Source organism: Ogataea angusta, assembly GCF_019207475.1.
Source record: "Ogataea angusta isolate 61-244 chromosome Unknown 61-244_NODE_7_length_650817_cov_90.064852, whole genome shotgun sequence".
Taxonomy (NCBI): Eukaryota; Fungi; Ascomycota; class Pichiomycetes; order Pichiales; family Pichiaceae; genus Ogataea; species Ogataea angusta.
This window is the reverse complement of record NW_025065221.1, coordinates 292,458-315,674: the sequence shown is the minus strand read 5'-3', so window position 1 is coordinate 315,674 and position 23,217 is coordinate 292,458. Positions and strand designations below refer to the sequence as shown.

General features: G+C 52.9%; 16 protein-coding genes across 16 annotated transcripts; 7 read left to right on the top strand and 9 right to left on the bottom strand.

The window, feature by feature from the left end:
• Positions 1-86: 86 nt before the first annotated feature.
• Positions 87-2,450, top strand: KL928_003614 (uncharacterized protein; the record flags this gene model as incomplete). The annotated part of the gene is made up of 1 exon (XM_043204221.1): positions 87-2,450. One exon carries the CDS (start codon positions 87-89, stop codon positions 2,448-2,450), a length of 2,364 nt encoding a protein of 787 aa, XP_043059056.1.
• Positions 2,451-2,489: 39 nt separating this feature from the next.
• KL928_003613 (uncharacterized protein) lies at positions 2,490-3,446 on the top strand (the record flags this gene model as incomplete). The annotated part of the gene is made up of 1 exon (XM_043204220.1): positions 2,490-3,446. The coding sequence occupies one exon, from the start codon at positions 2,490-2,492 to the stop codon at positions 3,444-3,446; it is 957 nt and encodes a 318-aa protein (XP_043059055.1).
• A 43-nt stretch (positions 3,447-3,489) lies between these two features.
• KL928_003612 (uncharacterized protein) lies at positions 3,490-4,561 on the top strand (the record flags this gene model as incomplete). Its single annotated transcript, XM_043204219.1, has 2 exons — positions 3,490-3,648; positions 3,722-4,561. The coding sequence occupies 2 exons, from the start codon at positions 3,490-3,492 to the stop codon at positions 4,559-4,561; spliced, it is 999 nt and encodes a 332-aa protein (XP_043059054.1).
• A 20-nt stretch (positions 4,562-4,581) lies between these two features.
• Positions 4,582-6,288, bottom strand: KL928_003611 (uncharacterized protein; the record flags this gene model as incomplete). The annotated part of the gene is made up of 1 exon (XM_043204218.1): positions 4,582-6,288. The coding sequence occupies one exon, from the start codon at positions 6,286-6,288 to the stop codon at positions 4,582-4,584; it is 1,707 nt and encodes a 568-aa protein (XP_043059053.1).
• A 119-nt stretch (positions 6,289-6,407) lies between these two features.
• KL928_003610 (uncharacterized protein) lies at positions 6,408-7,103 on the top strand (the record flags this gene model as incomplete). The annotated part of the gene is made up of 1 exon (XM_043204217.1): positions 6,408-7,103. One exon carries the CDS (start codon positions 6,408-6,410, stop codon positions 7,101-7,103), a length of 696 nt encoding a protein of 231 aa, XP_043059052.1.
• A 52-nt stretch (positions 7,104-7,155) lies between these two features.
• KL928_003609 (uncharacterized protein) lies at positions 7,156-8,980 on the bottom strand (the record flags this gene model as incomplete). The annotated part of the gene is made up of 2 exons (XM_043204215.1): positions 7,156-8,905; positions 8,967-8,980. 2 exons carry the CDS (start codon positions 8,978-8,980, stop codon positions 7,156-7,158), a joined length of 1,764 nt encoding a protein of 587 aa, XP_043059051.1.
• Positions 8,981-9,130: 150 nt separating this feature from the next.
• KL928_003608 (uncharacterized protein) lies at positions 9,131-9,628 on the bottom strand (the record flags this gene model as incomplete). Its single annotated transcript, XM_043204214.1, has 1 exon — positions 9,131-9,628. The coding sequence occupies one exon, from the start codon at positions 9,626-9,628 to the stop codon at positions 9,131-9,133; it is 498 nt and encodes a 165-aa protein (XP_043059050.1).
• A 153-nt stretch (positions 9,629-9,781) lies between these two features.
• Positions 9,782-10,618, top strand: KL928_003607 (uncharacterized protein; the record flags this gene model as incomplete). The annotated part of the gene is made up of 2 exons (XM_043204213.1): positions 9,782-9,791; positions 9,870-10,618. 2 exons carry the CDS (start codon positions 9,782-9,784, stop codon positions 10,616-10,618), a joined length of 759 nt encoding a protein of 252 aa, XP_043059049.1.
• A 106-nt stretch (positions 10,619-10,724) lies between these two features.
• KL928_003606 (uncharacterized protein) lies at positions 10,725-12,419 on the top strand (the record flags this gene model as incomplete). Its single annotated transcript, XM_043204212.1, has 1 exon — positions 10,725-12,419. The coding sequence occupies one exon, from the start codon at positions 10,725-10,727 to the stop codon at positions 12,417-12,419; it is 1,695 nt and encodes a 564-aa protein (XP_043059048.1).
• Positions 12,420-12,433: 14 nt separating this feature from the next.
• KL928_003605 (uncharacterized protein) lies at positions 12,434-12,736 on the bottom strand (the record flags this gene model as incomplete). The annotated part of the gene is made up of 1 exon (XM_043204211.1): positions 12,434-12,736. The coding sequence occupies one exon, from the start codon at positions 12,734-12,736 to the stop codon at positions 12,434-12,436; it is 303 nt and encodes a 100-aa protein (XP_043059047.1).
• A 534-nt stretch (positions 12,737-13,270) lies between these two features.
• KL928_003604 (uncharacterized protein) lies at positions 13,271-14,064 on the bottom strand (the record flags this gene model as incomplete). The annotated part of the gene is made up of 2 exons (XM_043204210.1): positions 13,271-13,984; positions 14,053-14,064. 2 exons carry the CDS (start codon positions 14,062-14,064, stop codon positions 13,271-13,273), a joined length of 726 nt encoding a protein of 241 aa, XP_043059046.1.
• Positions 14,065-14,141: 77 nt separating this feature from the next.
• KL928_003603 (uncharacterized protein) lies at positions 14,142-15,215 on the bottom strand (the record flags this gene model as incomplete). Its single annotated transcript, XM_043204209.1, has 1 exon — positions 14,142-15,215. The coding sequence occupies one exon, from the start codon at positions 15,213-15,215 to the stop codon at positions 14,142-14,144; it is 1,074 nt and encodes a 357-aa protein (XP_043059045.1).
• A 66-nt stretch (positions 15,216-15,281) lies between these two features.
• Positions 15,282-17,600, top strand: KL928_003602 (uncharacterized protein; the record flags this gene model as incomplete). The annotated part of the gene is made up of 1 exon (XM_043204208.1): positions 15,282-17,600. One exon carries the CDS (start codon positions 15,282-15,284, stop codon positions 17,598-17,600), a length of 2,319 nt encoding a protein of 772 aa, XP_043059044.1.
• Positions 17,601-17,621: 21 nt separating this feature from the next.
• KL928_003601 (uncharacterized protein) lies at positions 17,622-18,533 on the bottom strand (the record flags this gene model as incomplete). The annotated part of the gene is made up of 2 exons (XM_043204207.1): positions 17,622-18,434; positions 18,531-18,533. The coding sequence occupies 2 exons, from the start codon at positions 18,531-18,533 to the stop codon at positions 17,622-17,624; spliced, it is 816 nt and encodes a 271-aa protein (XP_043059043.1).
• A 67-nt stretch (positions 18,534-18,600) lies between these two features.
• KL928_003600 (uncharacterized protein) lies at positions 18,601-21,199 on the bottom strand (the record flags this gene model as incomplete). The annotated part of the gene is made up of 2 exons (XM_043204206.1): positions 18,601-20,512; positions 20,730-21,199. 2 exons carry the CDS (start codon positions 21,197-21,199, stop codon positions 18,601-18,603), a joined length of 2,382 nt encoding a protein of 793 aa, XP_043059042.1.
• A 68-nt stretch (positions 21,200-21,267) lies between these two features.
• On the bottom strand, positions 21,268-22,680 carry KL928_003599 (uncharacterized protein; the record flags this gene model as incomplete). Its single annotated transcript, XM_043204203.1, has 1 exon — positions 21,268-22,680. One exon carries the CDS (start codon positions 22,678-22,680, stop codon positions 21,268-21,270), a length of 1,413 nt encoding a protein of 470 aa, XP_043059041.1.
• Between the last annotated feature and the right edge of the window lie 537 nt (positions 22,681-23,217).

Below are 23,217 nucleotides of genomic sequence, written 5' to 3'. Positions count from 1 at the left end.
TCGTTGGTCCAAAAAAATTTGTCAAAAAATTCAAGGTAGGGTAGTTTGAGAAAAATATTTTAAGTTTATTTGAAATAAACTTTAGTATGGACTTCACCACAAAAAGGAGCTACAAAAAGGTCGATATCGAGCCTTTTTACATTGGTTCTGCCAATGCCACTGTTTCTGGAGACGGTGTGGTTCTAGCGACTGCAGTTCTTGAAGATATAGTTATCATCAATAGAGAAACAGATGAAGTTGTGCACCAGATCCAGGGAGACGGAGACCTGGTGACGACGTTGCAACTCACGCCAGACGGCAAACACCTGGCCATAGTATCTCAATCACAGCAACTCAGGGTGTTTGATCTCCAGCAAAGCAAATTCATCAAAACCTTCAAACTGCCAGCCGCATCGTACATCTCTACCGTGGACCCTACGTCGTCTTTATTTGCATTTGGACTTACAGACGGTAGTGTCATTGTCTGGGATATAGAGGGATCATTCATCACGCACAACTTTAAGGGCCATCCATCGACGGTTTCTGCGCTGCGTTTTTACGGAAAACTCGACTCCAAAGATTGGAAGCTGGCCAGTGGAGATATCATGGGAACAGTGAAGATCTGGGACCTGGTGAAGCGCAAATGTGCTCGCACGATGAAGGAGCATACAGCCACCGTTAGAGCCGTCTCATTTAGTGACAATGGCGAGCTGTTCATCAGCAGTGGAAGAGACAGTGTGATAATAATGTACAATACCAGAACATGGAGGGAGGTGAAGACCATCCCCGTCTCGCACTCTGTTGAGGCCTGTGGGTTTATTGAGCTTGGGGACAAGGAGCTGCTTTACACGGCGGGCGAGTTAGGCCTTCTCAAAGTGTGGGACCTGGACTCTGAAAAACTGGTTGCAACCAGCAGGAAACCACTCGAGACCACAGAAGAGCTAAATATAATGGACGTTCTGCATCTTGACAAGGGAATAGACTCTCTGCTGTTGGTTTATTCAGACCAGACAATCGCGGAGATTGATCTGGAGGCACAAGACGGCGTATTCCCAACTTTGAAAGTGATGGCTGGTAATCACGGTACCATCGCTGACATGCGCTATGTTGGTCCTAACTTCGACCAGCTTGCTTTGGCAACGAACTCGCCTGCGTTGCGGATTATCGACGTTGCCAACAAGCCGCTGGATGTCACGCTGTGCGAAGCACACACCGATCTCTTGAATGCTCTGGACTCCACTGCAGACGGCCTCTGGCTGGCTACCGCTGCTAAGGACAACACTGCGCGTCTTTGGAGGTACGACGAGGAGCAGAAATTTGTGTGTGTTGCCGTGTTCGAAGGCCACATCTCGTCGGTCACTGCTGTTGCGCTACCTAGGACGCCCGTCAAGGATTATCCTCGCTTCCTCATAACGGCAGCTGAAGACCTGACGATAAAAAAATGGACGATTCCCAAACCAGGAGACGAGGTGATACATGTGAGAAAATCCGACTACACTAGAAGAGCGCACGACAAGATGATCCATTCCATCGACATTAGCCCGAACGACGATTTTTTGGCGACCGCGAGCCACGACAAGATGGCCAAAATCTGGGACTTGGAGGCTGGCGAGACTGTTGGAGTTTTGAAGGGCCACAAACGACCAGTCTACGATATCAGTTTCTGTGCCTACGACAGACTGATCGTGACCGGCTCTGGTGACCAGACGGCCAAGGTGTGGTCATTAGAGGATCTGACGTGTATGAAGACTTTCCAAGGCCCGGCCAATGCTATCCAGCGAGTTGCATTTCTAGCCAGAAATCAATATATTGTCGGAGCTGGAGCAGACGGGCTAATTAAGATCTGGGAAATATCCAGCGGGGACTGCGTGCAGACGCTTGACAACCACGACAACAGGATATGGGCGCTGTGTATCAAAGACAATGGCCGCGAATTTGTGTCTGCTGATGCTGACGGAGCAATCACCATATGGATAGACAACACTGAGGAGGTGCAGCAGCTGGAAGCAGAGGAACACAAGCTGAAGGTCGAGCAGGAACAGTCGTTGCAGAACTACATCAACAAGAAAGACTGGGTGAACGCGTTTAAACTGGCTTTGACTCTGAACCATCCAATGAGACTCTACAACGTTCTTCTGGCCAGCATAGCAGAGGGCGACGAAGGGTCTGTCATTGGATCCTTTGGCATCGAAAGTGTGATTTCGGAGCTGGAGCAGGAGCAGATCTTGCTTCTCTTCAAAAGAGTCCGGGACTGGAACACCAACTCGCGCCATTTCGAGGTGGCACAGAAGCTGATCAAGGCTATATTGACAAACTACTCCAACGAGAAGCTTTTTGAGATGCCTGGACTGATGGGGTACATCGACGCCATATTGCCCTACAGCGAGAGACATTATGGCAGGTTGGACGACCTGGTGGAGCAGAGTTTCATTCTGGACTATGTTGTTCAGCAGATGGACGAGGTGGCGTAGATAGAAAAAAATATCAAAAAAAATAATTTATTCAATATTATGTCTGCCGTGGAACCCCTACCCAGTCGAGAGTACTGGGCCGGGCTGGTCAGTGTAAAGACAAGCAACTGGAAATACACGCTTGAAGAGCTGCAGCAGGACACGCCGTCAAGAAGAAACGGGTCGGAGCTGAAGAAAGTCGGTTTCGAGGACGAGTGCCAAAAGCGAGCCAAGGGAATAATATATTTGTTTAAGTGCTGCAGACAGCTGCGTCTTTCGCGGTCGGTGGCGATGACTGCGTCGTGCTACTTCCACCGATTCTACATGCGTCGGGACATGCTTAGCCACCACTATTTTGAGGTTGCTGCCACGAGTCTCTTTATTGCCTGCAAGGCAGAAGAGTGTCGGCGACGTCTGGCCGACGTGGTCAAAGTGTGCGCAAAGACCGCGATGGCCAATAGCCAGGACCCGATAGACGAGAACTCAAAGGTATTTTGGCGCTGGAAGGACCTTATGATCAGCCTGGAGGAGATGCTACTGGAGACCCTATGTTTCGAGGTCACTCCACCAAATCCTTACAAATTGTGTCTGAGCGCTCTAAAGTTAGAAGAAGACATACCCAGAGAAACCGAGTGGCTCAAGCGGTCCAAGGACCTATTCATACAGTGTACAAACGTCTACGAGCTGACTTCGCGGGTGCCGTTGGTTCTTCTGCACGAGACAAACGTGATAGCCATGCTGGGCGTTGTTCTGAGCTGCGCAAAAGACCAGAGTATGAAAATACCTCCGGAATTTGTCCAGGAGCTGGGCACAGACCAGGAACAGGTCTGGGCGTGCTACCAAGACCTGGTGGCGCTGAGCCGACCCCTGGCCAGTCTGGATCCGCCGTTCCAGGTTTTACAGCATCTGCCGAAACTCGAGTTTGAGCAGTTCACGGGGCTGTTTGGCCCTGCGGCGCCAGATTCGGCGCCAGAAAAAACTCAAGAAACGCTAGCGCAGGATAAAAAAGAAGGATAATTATATATAAAAGAAGGATAATTATCATACGCCATCTACAATTATGAGCACCAGTGCAAAGCTGAACATTGTAAGTTTGAGCCACTCACTCCAAGCTAACCACACAGCTGACAGCGGAAGAGATCCGCCAAAAAAAGTTCCTCAAACGGGGTTTGCAACTCAGCATCTTGGTTGTTGGCCAGACGGGAACCGGCAAGAGCACGTTCATCAACACTCTTTGCAACGAGGACATCATCACCACGAACCGTCCGGCGCCGGCAGATCTGTCGATCGAGAGCCACTCTGCCAAGATCTACGAAGGAGGGACCAGAATCGATTTGGACGTGGTTATGGCGCCAGGATTTGGCGACTTCATCGACAACAGAGACTCGACAAAATGTCTGACGGACTACATCGAGAGCCAGTTCGAGAGGGTGCTGAACGACGAGTGCAAGATCCAGAGAACGCCTAAGGCCACCGACACGAGGATCCATGCTGCCATCTATTTCATCAGACCGACCGGCAAAGGGTTGCGCGAGCTGGACATCGCTTGCATGAAGGAGCTGGGCAAACGGTGCAACGTGATCCCCGTCATCTCCAAGGCAGATCTTCTGTCTGAGGAGGAGGTTGCTCTGAACAGGAGAATGATTTTAAGGGACTTGGCCAAAAACAGAATCAACACCTACGACTTCTCAAACTGTTTTTCGGACATCGACGAGGAGGACGACGAGTCGGCAATCAGCAGCGTCCAGGATTTGGTTCCATTTGCCATTGTCTCCGGCACGGACAGGGCCATCATCGACCAGGTGGAGTATAAAGTGAGACGTCTGCCGCACGGTATCGTGAGAGTCGACGATCCTGCTCACAGCGACTACATTGTTTTGAGAACGTGTTTGCTGGGCGCATGTCTGCAAGATCTGAAGGATACGACTCACGGAGTCTACTACGAAAAGTACCGTACCGAGAAACTTTCCAACAATCCACCAGGGACCGGCTACATGAAGCCTGGCTCGAGGGCCTCGAAGCCAACGAGTTCGGGGTCTCTTCTGGACAGACTGCGGACCAACGTTGGCTCCAGACACTCGAGCGTTCTTTCTTCCGATAGACTCACCATTAGCGAGGGAATAGTTAACTGATTAGCAAGATATATTTTTTTTTAGGCCGCTTCTTCGGTGACAAGCCGCTGGTGGAAGAAGTCGTCAAAAGACTCCACGTCCTTCCACTCTTCGAGCCACGCTTTCTGGAACAGGGTTTCTCTAGGCACCCCTTTCACAGGGAACAGTGCAGTGAGCAAAAACAGAACGCAGCAAGAGCTGGCGTAGCCAGTAAAGAAACTAAAGTAATACACCTTGGTAGCACCGTCCGGCACGGTGTGTGTCTGTGTAGCTCCAACGAAACCAACAATGTTGGGAGCAATTCCACAAAGGTATGCGACAATGGCTCTCCAGTTGAAGCCTGCTGTGTAGAAATACACGCTCGAGTTGTTGGCGGTGTACAGGTCTTCCAACACGATGTGGCCCTTTCTGAGGAGGTAGTAGTCACAGAAATAGACACCTGCGATGGACGAGAGGAACACCGCGTAGGCGCTCAAGTACGTGGTGAACATGCTGCTGGACGAGAGCAAGTTCCATGGACAGATAGCGTACCCGATGATGGCGCAGATAAAGCCACCTCTCCGGATGTTGATGTATTTCGGGAGCAGCGCAGTCATGTCGGTACCGGCTGAGAGCGAGTTGGCGGAGATGTTGGTGCCTAGCTGGGCAATTGCAAATCCAAGAGCGATCAGGAAAACTCCTCCCCTGGCTCCGCTGCTGTAATTGTCGAGGAACCGCGAGAGCACGTCCAGAGGGTCCCAGTAAGTCTCGTCGTAAAGGACTGTGCTAGCCGAGGAGACTAGCACGCCGATCAGGGAGGTGACAGAGAAGGCGACCGGGATTGTGATCAGCTGGGAGTAGATGGACGAGTTTGGCTTATGCGACATTCTGGAGAAATCCGGAGCGTTCACAATGAGCGTGGCAAAGTTGGCGAGCGAGTTCATCATGCTGTTGACAAACGCCCAGCCGAAAGCAGACCCGCTGAGCGTGCCGCTCTGGTGGATCACCGGGCCGCCTCCGTCCGCCTTGACCAGGGTCCAGGCCAGAAACGCTATTCCAGCTATTGGGCACGCAATGGCTTTCATAGTGAACAGATGGCGGACGGTATGTGGTTTCATGTAGATCGCCGGCAGCTGGAACAGCCAGAACAGGAAGAACGCCAGCATCTGGAACGACGAGATTTCTCCCTTGAGCTTGTTTGGTATCCTGGTCTCGAGATCATTGCCGAAAATCGACCTCAGCATCAGAGCAACACACTGGCCTCCCAGCACGGACTGAACGCCAAACCAGATACACGCCATCACGACTCTGTTGATGACCGGCCACAGAGATCCCCAGATTCCCCAGGACGACCTGGTAGCCACGGGGAACGAGATATGGTTGTACGCACCGTACCGTGCAGCCAGAACAACAAAACAGCCGCAGAACGAGTACCCGAGCCAGATGGTGATCCACGTGGCCCACCAGCTGAGTCCTGCCTGCACTCCTGTGGCGGCAATCTGCCAGGTATTGATGTTGAACGAGTCTGCTATCCAGAAGGTGACAAAATTCCACCATCTCCAAGTACGTCTTTTTTCCTCGAGGGGTTTGAGGTCGTAATTGTACAGAAACAGCTGGGACAGCGTGAAATTCTGTGTGCCGTCGAGTTCGAGCCATTTGACCAGTTTCCTGACCTTGCCAAAAAACCCTGTTCTGTCCTCGATCGAGCCGGCAGACTGCGACTCGTTGTCGAGCGAGACTTGCTTGATTTCCTCCAGTTTTTTCGACATGGCGCTCGGGTGCGAGGTTGTGCGGTCGCTACAATTATATACGGTCTGTTTCTTTTATCAGCAATCAAGAACTGACGAGGACGCATTGGCTGCAAAAGAAACCTTCCTATCGAAAGACAATGCATGATAAGCAAGCTGCATTATTGCCGTACACCGGAAACCGCCGAAAAAGTGCTCAGGGCAGGCGTCGCAATCGTCGCGCCGACACGCTTTTTTGCTCGAGCTGGCAAAAGTGGAAAAAAAATACGCTCTCGCCAAGCATGTCGGAAGAAACTGGGTCTCCCGCCCCCTCGTCAATCTCCATATACATCCCGATCGTCTACGTGGTAGTGCTGCTGACCACACTGGTGCTGTTCTCCGTCGCCCACCGCCGCAAAAAGCTCAGCAAACTTGTGTCGATGAAACCGATCTTCAAGGACAACTACCAGCGTGAGATGTATTTGCAGCTGAAAAACCAGACAGAACCAAAGGTCAACGACAAGGTGCTGAAGGCGGCGCTGATCCGGCGCGGCGCGGAGGCGATCCGCAGAATGATCAAGCTCAAAGAGATCCAGCAGTACGTCAACGTGCTGTACCAACGTGGGTCGATCGGTGACGACGTGTACGAGAGTTTTAAGTTGCAAAGCAAATTGCAGGAGCTCGAGCTGAACGAGCTGGCGATGGAGGCGGAGTCGTTCAAAAAGGGATGGGCGCAGACGTTCTTCCCTGTGTGTCAGGAGGTCACCATCAACGAGGCGCTCAGAAGACGTCTCAACTCGCTCGAACCAATGAAAGAGTCGCTGGACCACCAGTGGCTCAAGCAAGTCGCCGCATAACTTACATAATGAATCTTGTTACACCTATGCTAATCACATGCTATTACCTGGACTAGTTCTTTCTTCTGTTTTTCTTGCTCACCACCTTGGTAAAGGCCATGTCGAAGTCGTCTTCCTGGCCGCGGACGCTGGCATTTAAAGCCTCGCCCCAGCTGAAGTGTATTCCCTGTGCTTTGACGAGCTTCTCGACCTCCGCCTTGCGCTTCATAAACTCGCTCGCAAACCTCCTGCCGTCCATGGTGGCAGAGTTGGAGTAGATGGTGTCAGCAATAATTTCCTGCGACTCGCTTCCCGTCGGGAACTGGATGATGATCGACAAGATGTCCTCTTTGTTGATGCCCTTGTGCAGGTTGCCCAGCTGCGTCCGACACCACACCAAGAAGTCTCTTGCTGGCGAGCCGCTGTTTGTCACCGGCTGCGGCTTTGGAGAAGCGACCGTGCTACCAACAACGGGTTTCTTGGCTGGCGTGGCGGCGGGCGCAGAAACCGACCGAAGAACGTTCGGCGAAATCACCGCAGACGGCTTGTTGGTCTTTGTTGGCGCAGCAACAGCCGGCTTTGCCGTCTTCTTGCTGCTCACCGTGGTCCAGCCGCTGCTGGCCGTCACCTCCGCAAACGACGCTGCGGCAGATTTCTGTTTGGTAGCAGAGCTGGCAGCCTGCAACTTGGCAGCTTCTTCTCTCTGGATCTCTTCCAGCGTCATTGTAGGAATTGGCTGCGAAACCGTTCCGGCACTGGCCCAAGCGGCAGCAGACGGAAGGGCCACGGCCGGCTTTGGAGTCTCCTGCTTTGGAGCCAGCGTGGCAGCCAGAGACCTGGCGGCCTCTGCCTGTTTTTCCTCCCTTTTGCGTCTCTCGGCCTCTTCCGACTGGATCTCCGCCAGGGTCTTGGTTGGCTTCACTGGGCTCTTGGAAGCCCATGGGGCCCACGTGGTTGGGGACTGTGGCTTGGACTTGCCAGACTCTGGCGCTTTTTCTGGCGCAGGCAGTCCCTCAGATTTGGAAGCTGGTTCGGCAGGAGCAGCGGAAACTGCTACAGGAGCCGAAATAGGCTCAGTTTCCTGAGTCTCCGGTTTAGTTGAAACAGATAGGCTGGACGCCTTGCGCACGATTCTCTCAATGTCGCTGGCGTCCACCTTCGGCACAGCCACCTCCTCTGTCTTTGCTGGCTCTGGCATCGATTGGGACGCTGACGCCGACTGGCTCTGCTCATTAGGGGCCGACCAGTGATTTGCCTCCTGGAACGAAGGAAAAACAGGAGCCGTAGCAGGCTGGTTGACCAGTGGAGCCAAGGGAACAGAAAACGGCACAAGATACTCTCCTATGGACTGAATAAACTCTGCGAGAGTCATATACGTCTGCTGTTCTTCGCGACGGATTTTTAGGCCGTAGTCGAAGTATCGAAGAGAATACCACTGCTGCATCAGGGCCGAATCAAACGGGCCCTGCTCATTATTGGATGCGTCCAGATAGTACCATTTTATATTAGAAGGATCGACCTTGGGCTGCTGGAACTGCGCCTTCAAAGCATTGAGAGCAGCAGTGGGAGATTGCTGTTGGCCGACGAACGGGTGCAAAAAATCCTGCGTATTCAGATGGCTGTCGTCCACTGTCAGGCTGGCCATCTGGTGCTCAATTGGTGCATTTGGCCGGGTCTGGGTCTGATCTCCGGTCAGCACGTTGTAGGCCAGCGGTGAAAATGCGTCCTGGCCAGGCGAGGGAGCCAAAATATTGGGATTTGACAGACCGTTAATGCTGTAAACATGTTCTGTGTTCTCCTTGGAGTATGTGTTTGGGTTGTTCCTACATGTTAGTGGATTGTCCACGACTACTGCAAAAGCTCTTCACTCACCAATTTCCATACATCGAATGCGACATCTTGATTCTCTAGTTACTCGTAATGGGTGTATTTGACGTGTGTATAAGATACCGTCTCCATAGGTCGAAAAATTTTTCCGTGACGAATTTTTTCGATCGAGCCTTGCAAGCACACGACGGGGGCAAGACTCGCGGTACCTTGACCAGAGATCAGATACCAAACCTCTTCTCCATCTCGGTATGGAAGTCCATTGGAGGTCTGTCCGAGGCTGCGGCGGTGTTAGTACACGTAGTTTGCGCAAACTTACCTGAATAAATATCCTCCCAGTCGATGCTGGTCTCTTTGTTCAAAAGGATGTCTCTGTGCAGGTTCGAAGACCCGCCCAGCACGGCTGGCCTGAAATCGGTGTCCTGCACGAGCTTCAGCTCCATCTCTCTCTTTATTGGGTCTGCTGCTCCAAATATACGCCTATAGGCTTCCAGCTGGTGTTCTCTCTGAGTAGTGTCCCAATTCTGCACCCTGCTCTCCAATGGGTGTCTGTTGTTGATTTTCGACGAGACAGAAAGAGGTCCCTCGCCCGATCTCAAGGTATCGTGCAGTCCTGGGGCGGAGGGCGCAGACTCGCCAAAGGCGGTCACGCTGACGCGAGAACTGTGCGCTTCGCCAGGTATGAGTCTTAGTGGGTTGGACTGGATGTTAGTGCACATGGGTTACCGCAAACACGTACCATTAGCGACGCTGTGTATAAATGTTTTAGTGTATTTGGAATACTTTTTTGCCACTAGATGGACGACGATCGACGCAGACCGATATATTCCTGGATTGACGAAAAAAAGAATTTTCCGTACTAATCAACACACATGTCTTGGGGTAAGTGCCAATGGAGGTGCTGAGACTAACAGCCAGACGACGAAGACTTTGAATATCCCGCCGCTTCCAACGCTCAAGTTTCCGAATCGTGGGAAGACCAGCTCGAGGACGACGAGCCCGTCTTGGACTCCTGGGACATGGACTCAGGCGACGAGAAGGCCAAGGAGGAGAAGAAGGCTGCTCCAAAGGCTGCGCCAAAGCCCGCGAAGCCCGCAAAGGCCGGCAAAAAGAAGGCGGCAGACAAGAAACTGCTCGATATTGACCTGGTCGACGAGAAGACAAAGAAGGAGATGCTGAAGGAAGCAGAGCTGAACTCTGATCTGAACAACGCCGCGGACCTGTTTGGCGGTCTTGGCGTTGCCAACGAGCATCCGCGCGCCAAGGCCCTTGCTGCCGAGCAGGCCTCCAAGGCTTCTGCTCCTAAGTTGGACAAGAATACTCCTATCAGTGCGCATCCCTTATTCGAGGTCGAGACCAAGCAGGACTACGAGAGACTCAGAAAGGCGGTCTCGCCGGCCCTCACCGACCTGGCCAAGAAGTCCCAGCTGCATTACTCCACGTCTCTGGCGATCGACCTTATCAGAGACCTGTGCGGGCCTATGAGTGTCGAGAATACCAGAAAGGTGGTGAGCACGCTCAACGCCATGATCACACAGAAAGTGAAGGAGGAAAGACAGGCGCGGCTCGCCAAGACGGGCGGCACCTCGACCGGAGGAGCCGGCAAGAAGAAGGCCAAGGGCCAGGTCAACATCGGGTCCTCGTTCAAGAAGGACAACTACGACGATTTCCTGCCCGACGACGATCTCGGCGACGACGACTTTATGTAGTTACATAATTAATATAATGCAACCTGTATCTGCAGCTACGTGCACCCGTCCTGAATTAATCCCGCTGCTCTATAAAAGAGCCATAGTTGCCTGAAAAAATATTAGTATGAATTTATTCCGACAGAGAGGTGCACAGCGTGTGCGGGAGGTTTCGAGGAGCTATAAACGGTTCAATTCCTCAACCCAGACGCCCAGCCCGATCGCCGGGCCCAAGAAGGACAGATCCAGCTTCCTCAGGTCGGGCGGCCTGTTTCTGCTCGGATCTATCCTCGGTGCCGCGTACGTTTCTGTGAAAGTTGGGGGCAATGTGCCGGAATTTATGTTCCCGCAGTCTTCCACGAGCAAGCTCCGAGACATGCTTGCGCCAGCCTACGGGGACGCAGAGGACGCCCTCAAGGAGCTGACGGATGTGCTGGGACCGTCCAAAGTGAGCAGAACAAAGACTACTTTGGACGACCACAGCGACACTTTTTTTTCCACCCACCACGCGGAGCCGGACCAGAGACCCGTTGCCGTTGTGTATCCGGAAAGCACCGAGGAGGTTTCGGCTATCCTGAAAGTGTGCCACAAGCACAGGGTCCCCGTGGTTCCGTTTTCGGGCGGAACGTCGCTGGAGGGCCAGTTTATCCCTACCAGAAAGGGTATCTGCATCGATCTGGGAAACATGAACAAAATTCTGGAGCTGCACAAGGACGACCTCGACGTCGTGGTGCAGCCGGCCGTTGGCTGGGAGGACCTCAGAGACTACCTGCAGGACTACAACCTGATGTTTGGGCCTGATCCGGGGCCTGGCGCGTGTATTGGTGGCATGATCGGAACATCGTGCTCAGGTACCAATGCTGCCAGATACGGCACCATGAGAGAAAACGTCGTGGGAGTGACGGTTGTTCTTGCGGACGGGACGGTTGTCAAGACGAAGAAGCGTCCGAAGAAGTCGTCGGCGGGCTACAACCTGACCGGTCTTTTCATCGGCAGCGAGGGAACTCTGGGTATTGTGACTGAAGCCACATTAAAATTGCACGTGAAACCCCGTTACGAAAATGTTTTGGTGGTTGCGTTCCCTACTTTGGTGGATGCCGCCAACACTGTGGCAGAGATGGTGCAGCGGGCGATCCCGGCAAACGCGATCGAGCTGCTGGACGACAACATGATGCACTACGTCAACTTCTCGGGCGAGACCAGCTCCAAGTACGACGAGCTGCCGACGCTGATGCTCAAGCTGGGCGGCGACTCCAAGGAGTCGACGCAGCACGTGACCCGCGCCGTGGAGCAGATCTGCAAGCAGCACAACCGCAAGTCGTTCCGGTTTGCTGAGAGCGACGAGGAGAAGTTCGAGCTGTGGAATGCGAGAAAAGTGGCGCTGTGGTCCACGATCAATTACGGTAAACAGACTATCGACGAGGACGTCCAGGTCTGGACGACCGACGTGGCCGTGCCGATCTCGCGGCTGTGCCAGTCGCTGCAGGAGACCAAGGACGAGATTTCCAAGGCCGGGCTCAACGCGTCGATCGTCGGACACGTTGGCGACGGCAACTACCATGCCGTCATCCTGTTCAAAAAAGACCAGTACGAGCTAACCAAGAAGCTGGTCCAGGGCATGATCGACCGCGCCCTGCTCGCCGAGGGCACCGTCACCGGCGAACACGGCGTCGGCTATGGCAAAAGAGACTATCTGATAGAGGAGGCCGGCGAGGACGCGATCGACCTGATGCGGAAGATCAAGATGGCGCTGGACCCGAACCGGATCCTCAACCCAGACAAAATATTCCGGATCGACCCCAACGACGTGGGCGGTCACTAAAATTAATAGATGCGTTAGAAGTCCAGCGTGAGTAGTCCGGCCACCGCCTCCAGATGGCGCGTGTCCAGCACGGCGTCCTGCTGTTTCTCGTCCACGCGTTCGTCCACGTCGACCCTGTATCGGTCGGTGTCGCGCTTTCCCTCTTCCAAACGCTCCACGTTCGATCTCACGATCGCCTCGCTGGTGAACAGCCTGATGTACTCGGACACCAGCAGCAGCGTCTTGTGCGAGATTTTGATGGATTTGTCATCGAACGCGACCGTGTGGAAGAGTCGTGCGATCGTATTAGCGTCGATATGATTGGTTTGGTTTTCCATTTGTGGTATACGTCTTGCACGGAATTAATAAGCAATAAATATTTAAACTTTTTGGGTGCAATTTTTCCACCGATAAGAGTCACTGGTATGACCACGGAGTTTGAATTGGAAACACGAAATTTGGGCCACAGCGAGGACAGCCTCCTCGAGGCCAGCGACCCGGACGAGGTGTACTACGAAAACAACAAAACGCGCAGCTGGCTCGTCGTGCTCGGCTCTTTTTTCGGGCTGCTACCGGTCTGGGGGCTTGCCAACTCAGTCGGTGTGATCCAGACCCAATTGCTCGAGTACGAGCTCTCTGGCGTGTCCACGACGACCGTCTCGTGGATCTTTTCCATCTACACTGCTCTTCTGCAGATCTGCATGATCTTTAGCGGCACCTATTTCGACAGACACGGGACTCGCTTGCCGCTTATCGTCGGCACCATTTTGATGACCGGCTCGCTCCTCGGATTCGCAAACAGCACAAAAGTGTACCAGAGCATCCTCTCGTTTTCCGGCGTCGGCATTGCCTCGGGAATTCTCTCGTCGCCCCTAATGGGGGCTGTCTCGCAGTACTTTCCTGCCAAGAAAAGAGCCACCGCCATGGCTGTTGCCGGCAACGGCGGCTGTGTGGGCGGCCTGATATTCCCCACCATGCTGAGAAAGACATACGTGAGTGTTGGGTTTGCCTGGTCCATGCGACTGCTCGCTCTGATCGCGTTTTTGTGTCTGTTGATCTCCATTTTTCTGGTCAAAGAGAGAAGAGTCGTGGAGACAGAAAAAATGTCCAGAAAGGACACGGTGATATACTACCTCACCAAGTCGCTCAACTTCAGAGCGCTGCGCGACGACCGCAAGTTTCTGTTCTGCGTTCTGGGCTGTGTCTTTGCCGAAGGAACGGTCCTGGTGACGTCGTCGCTCTTCTCGTTCGTGTGCATCAAAAACGGGTTTTCCTCGAGCCAGGCATATTTGTTTGTCACTGTGATCAATATTGGCGCAGTTGTGGGCAGACTTCTGAGCGGCCTTCTTGCGGACGTCCTTTTCGGCAGCTATAACATTATTATTTGTCTCTTGGTCATTACTGCAGTCTTCAATTTTGTCGTTTGGATGCCCTTCAAAAGCAGCACTGGCGCCATGTACACCTACAGCATCCTGTACGGCACGTTCTATGGCGGGATCTACTCCCTGATCCCCACGTGCTGCTCGATGATCGTGAAAAAGGAAGAGTTCGGAGCCAGTTATGCCACCATGTACGCCGTCATCGGGCTTTCGCTGCTCGGTCTAAACCCTGCCGCTGCTGCCATCGTGGGCAACGGCACTAGCACCAAACGCACAGACGGGTTCATCGCCTACGCTTCCGCTTTGAGCCTGCTGGGGGCCGTCTGTATCAGTCTGACGCGTGTATTATGCGTGGGAGCCAAGCTTAAGAAATTCTGAGGAACTGCCACCACGAGAAGCTTGCTGTGTCTGTTTTCGCAGTTAGCAATATTGGTATCTCCTGGGCTTTCAGAATCTCTGCCTTGACGATCTTCCAATTCGGTCCTTCCTCTGTGCGCGATAGAGCTTCCGCTCTCGAGTTGGTGAGTTTCGGAGTGGGAATGGATTTTGCATATTCCTCAGGCGTCTTGCACTCTGGACGAGCACTCAAATAGAGCCGCGTTTCGTATAATGTCAAAACCTCGCTATCCATCAGATGTAGCTGAACTTCCATCGACTCCTTGCTCGGATTCGTGATCACCAAAGTCGAACCAATGCACTCAAGAACCGGCAGTCTGCTTATGGCCATGGACAGCGTCTCAAAAGAGCTCGACGAAGGCTCGGAACTCGGTTGCACCAAAACGTTGCGACAGCTCTTGCACCGCACGCTCGATTTACAGCATAGTTCCTGAAACAGCGGGAGCTCGGGCTGTTCAACCGTCTGTTCTCTGATTACCCCGATTTCGGGTAATTTGCGATGCTCCACTACATGCGCGAGTTCCAGCGACGAGAATCTCCCAACCAAACGCTTTCGATGCCGTGCTTCGCTAATATGAAGTGTCTCGTAGAGGTTCTCATAATACGTCTTGAGCTCGCTAAAGCGGCGCTCCAGCACCGTTTTGCTTCTCTCCCTAATGATTTCGTACAACGGCTGCGGCTTGGTGAGCTTGCCTGTGGTGTAGGTCCATTTACAGTTGGCACAATTGAATCGAAAGCTCTTGCTGATTTTTGTGTCCTCGTCGTTGCTGTCTGCCTTCACGCGAAGTCGTGAGCGGCACGACGGACACCTGAAGCAATGGCGTTGACAGTACCGCGCCTCGTGGTCAAAGGACCGCCAACAGGACGGACAAAACTTGGGCCCGTGTTCCAGATCGACACAACGGTAGCATTTGATGCTGCGGCAGGTATGGCAGAAATACAGCTCTTCTATCGGGTGTCGCAGACTCGGATCGTGCAGGGTCAGCGGGACCTTCTCGGCGGCGCCCGGAGGCTCGTAGCAGGGACAAAACACAGACCCCATAAATCCACGCCCCGGAACCAAAATAAAAATCGTGCTTTATTTTTCGTTTAATTATTGCCTTTGTTAATGAACTGGCTCCGTTTCGCTATAGCAGGCTGGCTTTTTTCCAATACAGCCAAGGCAGGCGAACAGCTGCTATCGGTCGCGGAAAGCATAGCCATCTTCAAAGAGGAGGAGCCGGCGCTCCGAGAAAGCTTGTGGTTCCTTACCGATTATAAACCTGCACAAGACGACCAGGTCCACCTGGCTCTCGACGTGGACTACTACGACGAGGCAGACAACATAAAGAAAAAATACTGGAACTCCAAGCTCTCCGAACGACAATTGCATGCCCTGGATTCCCTGCACCGCCTGGCCGACGAACACAACGACACCGACGCTACCTATCTGCTGGCCCAAATCAACCTATTTGGCAACTACTCGCTGCCAACGAACGCAACACAGACACTCCATTACCACCAGAAAATGGTCCAGCTGGCGCCCAACGCGACCTCAAACTACCTGCTGGGCTTCATCTACGCAACGGGTCTTTTTGGCAAGCTGGACATGGACCAGGGTAAAGCGCTGCTCCATTACCAGATCGCCGCCGACCAGGGCGAGATCCGCGCGGCAATGGCATTGGCATATAGATACTACAAGGGCATCTCCGTGGAGCAGAACCTGATGCTGGCTCTGTACTACTACGGCATGGTTGCGCACGAATGCTTTGAGTTTATCAAGAACGGGCCAATTGGCGGACCTAACATCGATCACTTCAATTTCCGCATCTACGACCTTCAGGGGGGCCTGTATGGCTCAGGAGCGAGCGAAACAACACCCGTTGTTCCTTCAACATTGAAAGAGGTGATTGAGTATGAGGACTTCACAGACGTCGATTTCCAGTCCGCTTCCTACAAAGACAAGGCGCGGTCCGTGCGCCACTACTACGACGGCAACTACTGGAGACCGCGCGACTACAACACAGCCTTTGAGATAGCCCAAGAATGCGCAACTCGCGGAATCCAGCTGAGACCTGTCCAGGACGTGCTAGACGGTAAAATCGACCGGAAACTTTCAGTTTCGCGGACTCTGATCCAGAGTGTTGGCCAGTGTTGTTCGGATCTAGGCCACATGTACCTCAGAGGCGAAGGCACGGAAATGGACCTGGAGAAGGCCAGAGTGTGGCTGGAGAGGGGCGTGAAACTGGCCAACTCCGCGGAAGCGAGCGTCGATCTCGGACTTCTGTACGAATTGATGGACGACGAAGAGCATCGCGCACAAGCGTTCGAGCTCTACAACTCTGCGCGTTACGCGTCCGCCAGGGCTCTGTACCATCGAGCCAAAATCCTCATAAGAAGCGACTTCGAGTCCGGAATGGGCCAGCTCATTACCGCAGCGTACAGAAACGTCCCGGAGGCCAAGTACCAGGCGGCACAGTTGAAGGAGCTCCAGTACGAGCCGGGCAAAGAAGAGGGAATCATAGTGTTCTACAAGGCTTTTGTGGAGCACATGGAGCCGGTCGTCTGCGACTTGCAATGGGCGTTCCACCAGCTGCTGAACAGAAATCATGAACAGGCCCTTATTGGATACGCCATGGCTGCAGAGCAGGGATTCGAGCCGGCACAGTCGTCCACAGCGTTCCTGCTCTATTCGCCTGTCGGGTATCTCGAGGAGCCTCCCAGGGTTCCGTTCGAGCGGTTCCAAAGCTCGCTGAATTACTACAGACGCGCGCACCAGCAACAAAATCTGGACGCGGGAGTTTTTCTTGGGGATATCTACTACAACGGGCTCAAAAACTCACAGATCGGAAAGTCGGCAGAGGACGCAGAGTATGCTGTGGAGCCGGACTACAACACGGCGTTTTCGTACTACCTCTCCGCTGCAGCAAAGGGAAGTCTTCAGGCCAGATTCAACCTCGGCTACATGTACGAAATGGGCATTGGACTGAGCCAGGACTTCCATCTGGCCAAAAGGTACTACGACCAGATGTTTGAGATAAATCAGAAACCGTCGTTGGCTGCGCAGCTGTCTCTTCTGCGTCTCTGGCTGAAGATCTGGTGGTACGGCGAGAAAACCGCTGAAGACGCAGACGTTGAACAGTCGACGAGCAGAACGTGGGACGATTGGGTGCAGATGTACACGAGACTCAGAAACGAGAGACGCGAGACCTCTGCACAGGAGCAGCTGGCAAACGGGCCCAACAGTGCCGGGCCAGACCCGAACTTCATTTTCGAGAGCACTTTTGAGAACGGCAACGCCGACATTTTCTTTCTTATCGCGTTTGCATCGATCTTCCTGCTAGTCATGCTGAACCGATGGCGTCTTCTGCGCCAACGGCGGCCGGGAGAGCCCGACGACGAGCCTGGAGACGAGCCAAACGTGAGGTTCCGGGTGATACTTTTATAGCATGTTAAATAGTATGTAAGATTACTGATCGGCTTCACCAGCAGACTCCCATTTTCCCGACAAGTTCTCCTTCCATAGCGTCACCTTGTTGTCGCCGCCACTGATGGCGAGCACGTTTCCGCTGAGCGACCAGCTGGCTCTCCAGCACACGTCAGGGAACTTTTCCTCCGTCAGGAGCTGTTTTTTCCATGGCGACTTGCCGCCGACTGTGTCGTTGGTCCATATCAGAACGGTTCTATCCTGCGAGGCAGATGCAATGTATGACTTGGAGAGCAGGGACGACGACCAGGCCACGTCTCTGACCCAGTCTGTGTGGCCTGCGAGCACGGCCTCCTCGACGTAATTATTGACTTGCGGGTCGAGTTTCCAGATCTTGACTAGGTTGTCGCATCCACCGGTCACGAGTCGTCTTTCCTTGATGTTGTCCTTGTGCGGAGGGGCCCAGGAGCCTGCGTTAGCTCCGATGGCATGTGCCTGGAACACCATTGTCTTTTGCGATCCGTCTTCCATGAACTCCACCACAGAGGCCTTGCCGTCACTGGAGGTGCACAGCAGCACCGCGCCGTACTCGCTTGGCGCCCACGAAACGCTGTTCACGGAGGCTTGGTGCACACCGTGCTCTGCGATGTTCGACCACACTCCGTTCTCTTCTTTCCAGATGAGAGCCTTGCCGTCGTACGAGCAGGAGGCCAGTATCACGCCGAATTTCGGGTGGGCCCACGCGACCTGCCAGACCGGCCCGTCGTGACCCTTGAGCGTCTCCACGAGCTTGTGGTTCTCGCCGTCGACCTCAAAGATCTTGATCGTCTTGTCCGACGAACACGTGGCCAGTCTCTTCCCGTAGTAGTCCAGGACGGCGTCGTGAATCAGATCGTCATGCGCGTTGCCAATTGTCACCTGGGGTTAGTGTTGGGAACATGAATTACTCACCATTTGTGTCTATTTATTAAATATAACAACAAACCTTTATTTTCACCCTTCGGTGTGAGGTGGCCATTTTTCAATCGTTCTCGATCAGCCCGTATTCCTCCAGATACAGGATATTGTCGCGGACAAGATCGTACACGCCGCGGTTGTTCTTGTACTTGACCTTGATCTCGTTCTCCACCTTTGTGCGCCCCACCTCGTTGATCAGACCGGCCAGCCCTAGAATCAGCTTCGGAGAGAACGAGCAGTACCATCTGTGGAACCAGACGGTCAGATTGACCACCAGGTCCAGAATCTGGTCATTCAGCTTGTTGAGCGCCTCCACGTTTGCCGTCTTCTTCTTCTGCTCGGTGTAGTAGTCTAGTAATTTTTTGGAGCTGCGCACAGCAAACCGCAGCCCGAGGCCCCTCTCGTAGCACTGAGCAGCCTCTCTCTGGTGGCCCAGCCGCTCCGAGACAAGTCCTAGAAGCTCCCATTCCAGCGTCGTTTTCTCCAGGTCCAGCTGCTGGGCCTCGAAATGCATCACCTGCGCACGATACATCGTGTAAGTTCTCAAGTCTTCGTACAGAAGCATGAATAGATTGTCGAGCCATCTTTCGCAAAGACGCTTCTTTTTGAACTGGGACCCGGCAGACCCGTTCGCGGCCTCTGACGAGCCCGAGCTGCTGTCCAGGCTTGGCTGTGCGTTCTCCTTCTTGAACTCGTCCTCCATCACAAACACCTTGGTGCGGTACTTCAGAAGCGACTCCCAGCCCGTCTCCAAGACGATATCTGTCAGCAGCTTGTACGCCTTGGCGAAAGTCGATTTCAGGTTGGCCGCAGCCAGATTCAACAGGTTGTGGTCGACCTTCTCGTGCTCGGCAGCAATGTCCAGAGAGCTCAGGCTGGTCACATTGGGAAGGGTAACGTCCATTGGAAGAGGAAGATGCAGATCTTCCGACTGCGGATTGTTGACTCTCTTCAGCACGAACTTGTCTTTGTGGGTGACCATAGGACACGAGTTCAGTGTGAGCAGCGCCTTTTCATAGTCTCCTTTTTGAATGTATGTCTCCACCAGGACCGACCACGGCTTGAAGTAGGATGGGGTGCTGTTGACCGCCTTGATGGCAATAGGAAGAGCCAGGTCCAGCTTTTTCTTGTTCAGGCAGTATTGGGCCTGCAGAGTGAGCATCTCGCCATCCAGCGGGTTGAGCTTGATGGTATCGTACATCACCTTGACGGCTTTTATTTCCTGGTTGTTGAGCAGATACAGTTTGGCGATCAAATACGAAGCCGTGTGGTCCTCCTGTGTGATTCTGCTGAGAATTGCAACTCCTTCCTCCCACATGCCCGTCAGCTGAATGCACTTCACGAACGCGTCCACTAGATAATTGTTGCACCTGGTTGGCACCTGGAGATCTTCGGAACAGCCGAGTTTAGGGCCCTCGTTGTACAGTTCCTCGAACCCCTTGACAAACAACGACGCGCACTCTTTATTGAGAAACGGGTTGATCTTGCGGATCTCCACCACAGACGTGAAGTCGTCCACGTCCGCGTCGGCACTGATCAAAGCACGCACAACGGCACTGACAAAAGTCTCAGTCCATAGTCTGTCGGTCTCGCTCACTTTGTTCCCCAGCCCGTCAATCATGTACGACTCCACCTGGCCCGGGAACTTGCACGTGACGCGGACATCGACCTTGCTGAACACATTGTAGGTGCAGTAGGTTGCCTCGGTCACTTTCCAGTGTTTTTCTTTGCCGAACCAGATTTGGGGCTCTTCGCCAATGATGTTGCTTAGCGAGTTCAAAAGAGCCGCGATTGTGGCAGAATTCGACACGTCGGCCCCCGTGTAGTATAGAAACGTGCCCAGAAATGGATGTTTCGAGCTGGACGAGCTGTTGTGCTTCTTCAGATGCACCATATCTGGGGGACCCAGGTCGCTGATGTTCTCGAGAATGGACGTTCTCTCGTCCAGACTCTCGCCAATGGTCTTTTCGACGACCCTGGAGTTAGAGCTGAACGGGTTATCTACTTACTCTGGGATCGAGCCCTGTGTAACAAAAGTCATAAAAATAACACTTGTAATGTACAAATAAAAATATTTAATTATGGACGTTTCAATTTATCCTTGATAGACGAAAATGTAGCAGTCTCGCAACCAGCACCGCCAAACGCGGAACTCTGCCGTATGTCGGTGCCACCGAATTGAAAGGCGTTCACTGCGTCCTCTGTCTCTTGGCCTCTCCTTCGGACCCCTCATCCTCCTCCTCGTCCAACTCCCAGTCTTTGGCCGTCAAACAGTATTTCTCCGGAGGCAAGCGCACACCCCACGCAGGCATTACAGGCGGCAAGGGCTTCTCGTTTCTCTCGGCTGCCAGCTTCAAAAGAAGCTTCTTTGGAGGAACAGGCTTGAATTGGTAGTTTGTGCGAGCAGCAATAGCCAGCCGGATATCCTCGTTCGAAAGTGGCGCGTTCGACATCCCGGCCGAGGTGCCTCCATTGGCACTCGCGTACGCATGGTCGTTGTAGAGCACCGCATCTTGTAGAACTCCACAAGTGTATCTGTACGCGAAATCCATCAGCTGAAGAGGAACGTGGTCCTGGTACGACTGGATTCCCTGCGTGGCAAAAATCAGGTGCAACAGACGCACGTCGCGAGGAACCTCCTCGTTCCCTGCTCCGGTGTTCATGGTGTAACGTTTGAACTTGTTTTTTGTACGAAATTATTATTATAGTACACACCCGTGCACCGGGTCGCTCAGGCGTACTTGGACAGTTCGAGCTCGTATCGTTGCAACACCTCGGCGTGTCCTTGCAGAAACTGCGTTTGCGCACTATTCAGCACCTCGTCAAACCGACAACTCTGCAAATACGTCTGGAAATTGGCCTTGTTCGCCACTATTCGGTCCATGCACCTAGCGTTGGCTTCCTGTCGTGCCTGGTGGTATTTGGCCATTAAGTGCTGGTAATTGAAGACCTGGATCAGGTACTCTTGCATGCGGTGCTGCAGCTGCTCGCGCGTGGCCAGCCCAAACTCGGGGAAAGGCGGCGGAGAGATGTGGACTATATCTGCCTCGTTGCACTGGAGATCCGATAATGTAAGAGGAGGCACGTTTGCTTCCGGTTCCTCGGATTGCATGTCTTTTTCCTCGTCCACGCTCATGTCAGCGTCCACCCCAAGGCTCTCTCCCATAGCCGACATGTTGAAATTGCCGTTTGTCTGAGTAAAGGGAGGAACGTTATCCACACGTATTTTGAACCTCTCATCGTCAGCGTCTTCCATCTGTGCCTTGTGCGCTCTCTGTTCTCCCTCCTCCTCCATGGCCGTTCTATTTGTAAACCGCTGATGCGAGCTGGGCTTCCAGAACCGCTGTTTGGGCTTCTTGGGGCTATGTGTATGCGAAGGCGGGTCGTCCACCACAATGGGGTCCTCTTTTGTCCCGCTGTCGAGTATTATGGGGTCCTCGGGAGTCCCGTTGAACGAGGCAGCTTCGGGACCACTGCTGCCTCCAAATTTAAACTCTGGCGTGCTGAAATCTTTGAGAATATCCGCGAAATCTGTGCTCATCCGCGGCTTCTGCTCCTTGTCCGTCCATTTGCTTGGTTTTTCCGTCTTGGGCATTGACCCAGGATACGTTTTTTCTCCGGGAGTGAACGAATAGGAGGAGCTGGTCTTTCGCCACCCGTTGGAGCCGTTACTTGAATGGCTTTCTTGAGTATACTGTCTGTGTGTTTCGTGACGGTCGGAGGAATATCTGCTGTAATGGTAAAAACTGTCCGTGTAGTTCCACTTGTTTGCCCAGTCGTCCGCCTGCTTTTTATGAGCCTCCTCGCGAGCCTTCCGTTCCTGCTGTTGTCTCTTCTTGAACTCCTCAAACTGTCGTCTTGCGCGCTCGTACTCGTCGTACGCTGAGGGCTGTTTCGAGGCCTTGGGTGTGAAAGAGTAGTTGTGCGTCGTTCGTGGTGGATAAGTTCTATCAAATTCGGCCTTCTTGACTGGGTCTGACAGAACGCCGTAGCTGTCGTTGATTTGCTTGAACTTTTCCTCCGCCGACGCGCTCTTGTTCTTGTCCGGATGAAACTTCAGCGCCAGCCGTCGGTACGATTTTTTGATCTCAGCATCGGTTGCGTTTCTGGAAATCTCCAGCACCTCGTAATGGTTTATACTCATGCAACATAGAATAATTTATTTTGCATTTATTTTAGAAAAAGATGAGGGTGTAGATTGGAAATTCAGTAGCAGTTTTTTTGCAGGTGATGCAGCTCTTTAGTTTTCTTCCTTTGAGGCATTGTCGGCGAATCACATCTGATGGGTTGTCCAGATCAAGTTGACAACGACAAGGTAGCCCAGATTGAATGAAAGATTAGTCCTAGTACGTAATCCTTTTTGACTGATTGAAACTTACATGATCTTGTGATATTCATGTAAGCAGCACAAAAGCAAAGACGTTTGACCTGAGTAAAATGTCCCATTTGTGAAGAACTCAGGTTCGTCAAAAAGACACCCAAAAATCTGAATCAGCTAGGTCTTGGACATAAACGTACTATGTGATAAAAGTTTTACTGCATGCTTGAATGAATCTTAGCACAGCGTCTTTTTGCCATCTGCTGCACCTACGATGGTGCAACGCATAGACCCAGCCTGCCCGAGTCAACCTTTTGCTACCATGGCTGAGCGGATAAAAGACCGTTTTTCCATACAATAGTA